Consider the following 9662-nt stretch of genomic DNA (forward strand, 5'->3'; position numbering starts at 1 on the left):
CGTTTCACTTGGGCAAAGACTCTGGACTCAGCCCTCTCGAAGCGCAATTACCGGGTACGTATGTCCAAAGACTTTGGACTCAGCCCTATCAAAGCTCAAAAATTCCACGCGCATCTTTCTTCTCCAGCAAATTACTGACTTCTTGTAAAGGAGTCGGCTGTCGTGTTATCAAGAAATAAATAATGCTAAAAATTTAAACAAATTAGATGCTATCACGTACTCATTTATGAATTGTTCTTGACCAACTCTATATATACACACATCGAACCCCTCGAAACATTCAGAGCCAGACACAGAATCAAAAACAATGAGAAAATCACTTCTTGTTTATCTTTCCCTCCTCTCCAGTATTTTATATTTTACATTCCCTTCAAATGCCATCTCCTCCTGCAATGGCCCGTGTCAAACATCCGATGACTGTGATGGCCAGCTAATTTGCATCAACGGAAAGTGCAATGATGATCCCAATGTTGGCACTAACATATGCAGCGGAGGCAGCAGTCCACCACCTCCGGAGGGCAACTGCCAACCCTCCGGCACCCTGACATGTGGAGACAATTCGTACCCTACATACACTTGCTCACCTCCAGAGTCATCCTCAACAGATGCACAGTTAACTTTCAATAATTTCAGTAAAGGAGGCGACGGGGGAGACGCATCGGAGTGTGATAATAGCTACCATGATGATACCGAGCTTGTGGTGGCGCTTTCGACAGGATGGTTCGCTGGGCGCTCAAAGTGTGGGAGTATGATCAGAATTTCTGGTAATGGAAGGAGTGTGACCGCCAAGGTCGTAGATGAGTGTGATTCCATGCATGGATGTGATAGCGAGCATGCGTATCAGCGACCATGTGAGAATAATGTTGTTGATGGTTCTAAAGCTGTGTGGGAAGCTTTGGGTCTGGATACAGATGTAGGAGTTGTGCCCGTTACATGGTCTATGGCCTAGGCGACGAACGAGCGATGATCATGATGTTGGTGGTAGTAAGAACCAGAGGTTTTTTGGGACAATTCACGTACTTGGTTCCAAGGCTTCAGGTAATAATTAATGGAGTGATAAATTAACTAGTCGAGGAAGTAGCTAGCTGGTACTCATATGAAGGAGTTCCAGTCTACGTACGAGTATGTAATAGTAACGTAATCAGTAATTAAAATCGAGGGATTATTAATTAGTTGTATTCAAATTATTGTATACACCCAACCTTTGATCAAGTTCCTCTTTGGTGAGGAGTTTATTTGTTCTCTCCTCAAATTAAAATTTAATTAAAAAGTTGCCTCTCACACTTAATTATATCTTAGATATAGATATAATCTCTTCAAAAAATCAATAAATAAACTATTAATAATATTTATCTGTCAGCAATTTTTTTTAATAGTAATATAAAAATGTATCTTCAAATTAAATTAATTTTATAATTTTTACCATCTTAGCTGAGATTTTAAAGTCAAAAAGTGTATCTGATAACTTGAATTGTGATTAAATAAATAACATTAACATTGAAAATCCAAATAATAATGCATTAAACACCAACTATCTTGACTAAACCCTCACATCCTAATAATAATTTGCAAGCTATAGCTTACCAGTAATTGCCAATTCGACATTTTCTATGTATTGGCAAATACAGATAAGCAGAGACGTGATAGTGCCGTACTGCCATGGGTTCAAGCTCAGCGAAGACGTAAAGTTTGGTACATGCCATGCGAGAAGACTTTTCAGGGAAACCCCAAGCTTCCATCTCTTCCGGCAAGCAAATTAAGAGCCAGAGGCTGGCCCACTCCTTTTTGTTTTTGGTTTTTTCTTTTCTTCTTGTTCGGTGTCTTCGATTTTGGCTAAAAAATACGTCACTCGTGTTCTAGATTCCTCCTATATATATATATATATATATATATATATATATATATATATATATATATATATATATATATATAAAAGGTAATTGTGATTAATAAAATGAATATTTTTCATATAAAAAAAATCAGTCATGATGACCTTTACATGAAAATAATTTGAAAACTGATAAAAAAAGTAAAAGTTAAATGAGATTTTATAAAAATTAAAAAGAAAATTATATTATAAAAAAGAAAGGAGAAAATGATCCAAGTTAACACTGACTAGCCTGTCAAACCCATAACTCGAGTTGTAAAACTTGGATAACCCAACATAATAAAAATTAAAAAAATAATGATGTTAGTTAAAAAAACTATCTTAACCAAATAGTTTTAAATTATTATGTAAGATTTCAAAATATAATTTTATATTATTTCAAAATATTATAAAAAATAACAATAAAAAAATCAAGATCAAATTTAATATCAAAACAAATTGAATCCCCATTTTGCTATTTCAAAAAGAGCTAGACACGGAAAGTCAGAAACTAGGAAAGAGAAAAAAAAAAATTACAAAAATAATTAATTATAAGAATATTTTAATTAATCACTATCTAAGTACCAAACAACAGGCTCCTTGAACATACTGGATTTTGGTAAATTGTAATATCATTGGTCAGTGATTCATAAGGGAAATAATATGGAGAGTATTTATAGAGTGGGAGGTATGTTTTACCATATTAGAAGAGAATATACGTGAACAGAAGCCTTGATGCAATTCAGCATCCGCAGCTTAACTGTAATCAGAACAAGTGGAGGTTGCAAGCTGAGAAATTCTCTTGTTGAATCAAAACTGTGTAGGAGTTTTTTTATAATAAGAAATTTGAGTATAATTAAGTTTTGGATATTTAAGTATTATAATCAATATTTAATGAATTTGTTTTCTTGGAATTGGATTTGTCGAAACTCGAAACACATTAATATTTATGCACTCTTTGTCTTGTCATTAGTGGAGAGTCGGTGTCAAAGCATTGGCTACAAAACTATTCACTGACAGGCTGACATCAGTATACTGAAATAGGTTAATTTTGCAAAGAAATATGGATCGATTGAGAGGAGGCCCTATATTCTCACGTGAGAAATTTAAAAGACAAGTTGCAATTCTTGAATCTGGAGAGAGCCCACAGAGCAGAAAGTGATCCAATCACATGCAAGCAGCAGGGAGGCCTTGGATAATGCCCAGAGTGAATCTTGTCCTCTCGTATCCCCGCTAGCTTCTCGCCTGTATTAATCTTTTTTTACAATTTTCAACAGCAAAAGTTGATAAGAGCTCTTTCTCTACTACCTGCTATTATCAATTCCTTTCTTGGGGAAAATCCCTCTCAGGATTCCTGTAATTCCATCACAAGTTATTTGGTGTTTGAGTGTGTGTTCTCCGCTAATGGCCACAGTCTCAGCTACTTGTCTCAGGTTCCAGCCTTTGTTTAGCCAGTCAAACAAGAGTAGTCAGGTAACTAAAGCCTTCACAATTCTCTTGCTCATACCTACTAATCTCTTAGAAAAGTTTGCACGTCACAGATAATTACTTCTGTTGTTGCTCCATGATATTTGTTGAAAAATATGCTTTCTTCAGGATTTTTTTCTGGGAAATTGTTGTCTAGGACAGAAAACTAGCGCTAAAGCAATTCCCAAATTACAAATAGCCATGTCCAGAAATAAATAGATAGCAAATTATACCAAAATTGAAAAACAAATTGAGCCCATTTTCTTTTAGTAAACACATAACAACAGTTTTAAATTTCTCATCGTAGTACATGGATGGAAGAGTTCCCACTGTTTGATGTTCATTTGTGGTTCTTATTGGTACAGGCAGCAGCAAGTTTAAAGCCTGTGTCAGTGGGTTGGACAAAGAATAATGGCTTCCCTTCTTTGAAGGCCTCTCGATTCCGTGTCTCTTGTGCTGTAATTTCACCCTCCTCTACAATATTGTACATTATACTTGTTGTTTTATTGCTAAATTATCTATAGCTAATCTTAACTTCAAGTAAAACTGAATTTAACCTTTTTATCTCTATTTTCTTCTTTTTGGAGTCCTTCGATCTTGTTTTATTTAGCCTTGTTTTATTAATCCCAACAAGATGTGAAATTAATCGCAATTTACATGATTTGATAGGCAAAGCCAGAGACCGTGGAGAAAGTTATCGAGATTGTGAGGAAACAACTGGCCTTAACTCCGGAGACTGAGCTCACCAACGAATCCAAGTTCGCTGCACTTGGTGCTGACTCTCTTGACACAGTAAGCCATTTTTTGGCTAGCTACTGTTAGGTTCAGTGGTGTCAATTCATGTCATCAAAGCGATTCAAGAATTTACTACTTAATTAAGCAATTTAAAGTGAGGTGCGATCTTATAATGTTATTGCAGGTGGAGATAGTAATGGCATTGGAAGAAGAATTTGATATTAGTGTAGAAGAGGAGAGCTCTCAGAACATTACAACAGTCCGAGAAGCCGCTGACATGATTGATAAACTTGTTCAAAAGAAAGCTGAAGGTGGAAGTTGAGCCCAGGAATCAGTGTATTAGTTTGGCGGGTTTGATCTTGTTAGGATTTTGTTGATTAATTTCTATGCCTGGTTAAATTTCCAATTTTCTTGCTTGTTGCAAGGCAGTGAAAGAGTATGTTAAGTTCCGCCGTGTCATATTTTTGTGATGCAAACACATGTTTTGGTCCTTGATAGAGGTGTGATCGCCAGGGATGAAATTTTAGGCCCATAACAAGCAATGGGTTTTTTTTTTTATTATTATTATTAATGTTGGTGTTTTGATCAACTTGTGTATATCTTAACTAATTTTACGGATTTTAAAATTAATAATTATATAATTCTTTAATTGTTTTAAAAGAACTCAAACTCATGACTATTAAAAAACAAATCCAAAGACCTGACCAATTAAATTATCCTTCATGATTGTAATGGATTCTTTCTTCAACCGCTTGATGGGTAATTCGACTTTCTTTAATAGTATTTGGATATGAGAATTGACTCAAAAAGACACGGGTTGTTATAGTCATCATGTTAATATTGTTTTATTTTTTAAAAAAAATCTTGATATTAACTAGGTTAAGTTTGGATTTTATTTAATTGGGATAACTAAATCGCTAAATATTTAATCCGGATTATACTTTAAATCTTTAATTTCTCGAATTAACCCATCAGGATAGGTGTAGAGTTTAATGTCTTGTTTACAATTAATCTACAGATCCATATTTGCAATTTGCATGTTAGATGCACTTGCCGCCCTCCAATTTCTCTCTTCTTTATCTTTTTCCCATGCTTGCAAGCTCAAGTAGCATTTTGACACAGCAAGAGGTTCGTTTAGTGGATATTAGGCTATAATTAAGTGATTAATTACGGGATTGGGGATGACAAGGAGACAATGCGGTGTCGGTGAAAGTGAAATATTAATGATTATAAAGAGTGAATAATAAATTACACTTGGAGCAAGAAATAAGGAGTTCAGTGTTATTTTCAAGGCTTTTTTACTATTTTTACTACTCGAACAAAACGGTGTGCCGTGATGCTAACCAAGGTTGTCGAAGGTATGTTTTGAGCAAATTTTACTAGTCAGATAGCCATTTTGGTTAGCCCAACAAGTGTTTTTATCAGGCAAACCAGGCCCATTATCTTCTTGGCTCACCCAACTATTTCCACAGCCCTTAGAGTGTGTTTGGGATTAGGTGTGGTCAGGTGTTATTAAGTTTTTTTAGGTACAATTTCTTAGAACATAAATTACACCTCACTAAAAAGCTAAAGATGCATGTTTTTATTTTATCCTACTAAAAACCTCAACCACACCTCATCCCACCTCAATCCTGAATATATAATTTTAATTAAGAATTACGAAGCTAGTTTTTTTTTAAAAAAAAAAAAAACTAAAATAATAAAAATCAAATTTGATAAAAAAAAAAAGATGAAATCATAAAATAATTTAATTTTAAATTTTATCTCAGATAAAATAAATAGCAATAAAAAAAGGACATGTAAAGAAATTAAAAGAGAATGGAATTGAAAAAAAAATTAAACTTGATAAATTATTTTATATAAATTAAATAATAATAAAAAAGACGATGATCAAATATGAAGAAAAAAACAATTGAAAATGAAAAGAGAGGAGAGAGAAAGAAAAAAAAAGTCATTAGAGGCTCATTGTCCATACACGCCGCTATATAATGAAGGAGCTTCCATGACTATTTCAATGCCATCACGAAAAACAATGTTTGAGCACCGAATGACCTTGCACGTGTTGTCCAAAGGGCGAGGGGGCCACTCGTGTACTTGTTGTCCAAAGGGCGAGGGGGCCACTCGTGTACTTACGCCAACAATTTTTTTAAATGGTATTTATATTTGTTAAATTACTAAATAATCCTTAAGGAACCTGAATATTATAAAAACCTATAAGAAAACGATGAAAATATCCTTTCACACCAATTTTAGGGTTTTTTTTTTTAAAAAAAAAGGTTTTAAGATGAAATATATGTTTTTTATCATGCTAGAAATATAAAATCCCAAAAAACTCCAGGATAAAAGCTATATTTTCTTATATTTGAAGGGTGACATTGTAATAATATATATATATATATATATATATATATATATATCAAATTATTATCTCTAGTTAATTTGTTAATGATCAAGAAATCTTATAAAAAAATAATTTTACCCCATTAGCGAGGCTGTTAGTTTTTTGTAGAGAATAAAAAAAAACATAAATACACTATTTTTAATTTATAGTGATTTATGTTTTGGAACACCTTGCATCTACGAGCTTTTTTTATATTTTAATTTAATTTTAATAATAAAGCAAGTTAATTGGTAATGGCCTGGTTGATATTGTATTAGTAATTATTTTTTAAAGTACTTGTTGTTTAAAAATATATCGAAACACATTAATACATTAAAAAAATTCAAAAAACACAAAAAAAAAAACATTATTTTAAAGTAAATACAAAAATAAAAAAATATAAATTTTTTCAAAAATTATTTTGAAACACAAAAAAAAAAGGACTTAAAGCTTATTTAATACTGTAGTAGAGATTGTTTTTTAAAGTATTTTTTGATTGTAAATGTATTGAAATAATATATATTTTTTATTTTTTTGAAATCTATATTTAATATAATCCTATTAAAATGATCTAAAAATATAATTAATAATTTAAAATAAAATAAAATAAAATAATATAATAAAATAAATTTAAATTTTTGGAAAAATATTTTTGCCCAAAAATAAAGCAACTATAAGAATTACCTGTAGCTATCAACTTGGACATGACAAGTGTTGAAAAACTACACGGGCTGGTGTTGCAACAGCTACTGCTTGTGTCGTGGGTTAAAAAGAATCACGCTAAATTGACAAGCCAAAGCTTGTCATGTCACAGGATTTTAAAATTGACAACAAAGCTTGAATATGCATACAGGACAGATATAAAACATACCCTGAGCAAGCTATGGGTTAGAAAGATCACCTAATTTGTTTTTAAAAAATAAAATAAATATTATTTTGATAAGATTTTAAAAATAAATTCATGTCGATGATTAAAGACTAGATTTTAACCTGGTCGACATGATTTTTTTTTTTTACTCAGAGCCAATCAAAATCCCAGGTAAAACCACCCGACCAGACTAGATTCCAGGTTTGATAACTTTGGCATATAGTTAAAAGTAATAATTGTACATGGGCAAGCTCGCATGGCTCCATGCCTTTGTCCTTTATGGATTGGACTTTCCCTTTCTGTGGAAAAGATGACCGCACAAGAAAATTTACGGCGCTGCAAAACATACGTGTCCGAAACCCGTTGACAGATCATCGATATCCTAGAGAACAAAAATACTGGACACGTCACCCACGCTCTTTCTTCTCAACAGATATTAATAGGCCCGTTTGTCTATTTGAAAATAATTTTTTTTAGAAAGTAAATCATGAATTATTTTTTTGATATTCAGTAATGTAAGATAAAATAAAATGAAAATACTTTACCAATTTTTAGTTATATCATGAAAAATAAACTAGAAAATAATTTATTAATATTTTATATTTTTCAAGTTTATTAAAAAATAAGAAACAATCTTACAAATTTAAAAATTGAATGATATTGAAATTGAAAAAAAATATTTTATAAATTATCTCAAATAAAATAAATAATAATAAAAAATACAATCAAAACTAAACAAATAAAAAAAATTAAAGATAAAAAATTAAAATAATAGTAATTATCATTTCATAAATTATTTCAAATAAAATAGATAATAATTAAAAAAACGAAACCAAATTTGATAGATAAAAAATTTTCAATTAAAAAATGATAAGAAAAAAGAAAATAATAATTATAAAAATAATTACTAAAATTAATATAAAAATTAAATTTTAAGGATGAAATTGAAAAAAAAATATTCAAAACATAATATATATATCAATCAAAAGTTTGAAAACTAAATTTGATATAATTAACAAATAATATGATATTTTTAATTTTTTCACAACTGTCGGAAAGTGTTTTCCGCCCAATATAAAAGAAAAACACTTTTCTAAAAATCAAGACAAATTTTTCTTTAACCGGAAAGTGTTTTTTATGGAAATTTTTTTAATAACAAACAAAAACATAAAGTTTCTAAAATAATTTTCAAGAAATCATTTTCTATCAAACAAACACCTTCTTTGAAGAACAAAAATATTTAGTTGTTTTTAGCTTTAAAGTAATATTTTTAATACTTTTAAATTATTTATTAAGGTATTATTAAAAAAATATTTTAACAAATCTTTAAATAAGAAAAATATTTTAAAAATTAATATATACCACAGAGCCACATTTGGATTTGGGTCCCACCATTTTCAACTCACGAACCGTCTCCCGCGAAACTCGAATTAGGGTCAACCCGCTTCAAACGGCAGGTCGTTTAGGCCCCATTTGGTACAGCTATGTCCTAGTTATATATGTATTTCAAATGGGTAGTCAAAGTTTCGTATTAATTACAATTACCCCTCGATTAGAAGATTCTACACAATATCATCCATAATCGAAGGTAATCTCATCTCTTGTGCTTTATCGTGTCCATGCCTGTTATACCGATGATGAGCATAGAAAATTATAATCCAAATGCAAGTGGCATGGACACCTAGTCATTCATATATTTAGTTTAGAAAATAGTTTTCAATGCTAAATAATTGTCGGGTATATAAACCTGGTATTTTATATAAATTAATGTATATTTAAATGCGTTGAAAATAGTAAAATTATTAGTTTCTTTTAATAAATATAAAAATTAAATGTGAATCTAATAAAGAAACTGAATACAATCCCTTTAGAAGTTAAATTCCAATTCACCTCTAAGAATAGTTTTAAAACATCCATTTCAGCACAATTCCAGTTTCGAATGTTGTATTTGAGATCTTATTAGAAATATTTTTATTATTAGTATACAAAAGTTGATAAAAATCTCTTGATATTTAAGAAAAATTAAGAATAATAATTTCAATTATTTTTTTAAAGTAGCATGTTATCGAATCAAATAAATTTTATTTTAGATAATATATTAATATAATTTCATGCAAGTGATTATTTTTTTTTTTTTAAAATGTTCTTATAAAAAATAATGGTTCAGTAAATTTTTACATGATAAGATATTTTTCTAATTTATTTTTATATTTCTAATTAGCATATATTTAATCTTGAATGTTAATTAAATTTCTAATCTATCATTTTGGAAAAATTATCAAGTTAATTTATCGGAATTAATCAGATGACTTATGCATGACCTAGAAACTTTAACTTATATCCGA

At 30.3% G+C, this 9662-nt stretch overlaps 2 protein-coding genes across 2 annotated transcripts; both read left to right on the forward strand.

Moving 5' to 3' along the window:
• The first annotated feature begins 298 nt into the window (after window positions 1–298).
• Window positions 299–1196, forward strand: LOC118044623 (kiwellin). Its single transcript, XM_035053017.2, has one exon. It carries the CDS (start codon window positions 308–310, stop codon window positions 947–949), a length of 642 nt encoding a protein of 213 aa, XP_034908908.1. The 5' UTR covers window positions 299–307; the 3' UTR covers window positions 950–1196.
• Window positions 1197–3097: 1901 nt separating this feature from the next.
• Window positions 3098–4658, forward strand: LOC118044622 (acyl carrier protein 4, chloroplastic). The gene is made up of 4 exons (XM_035053016.2): window positions 3098–3340; window positions 3700–3792; window positions 4004–4126; window positions 4254–4658. The coding sequence occupies exons 1-4, from the start codon at window positions 3272–3274 to the stop codon at window positions 4389–4391; spliced, it is 423 nt and encodes a 140-aa protein (XP_034908907.1). The 5' UTR covers window positions 3098–3271; the 3' UTR covers window positions 4392–4658.
• Window positions 4659–9662: the final 5004 nt, after the last annotated feature.

This window comes from Populus alba, chromosome 12 (assembly GCF_005239225.2).
Source record: "Populus alba chromosome 12, ASM523922v2, whole genome shotgun sequence".
Classification (NCBI taxonomy): domain Eukaryota; kingdom Viridiplantae; phylum Streptophyta; class Magnoliopsida; order Malpighiales; family Salicaceae; genus Populus; species Populus alba.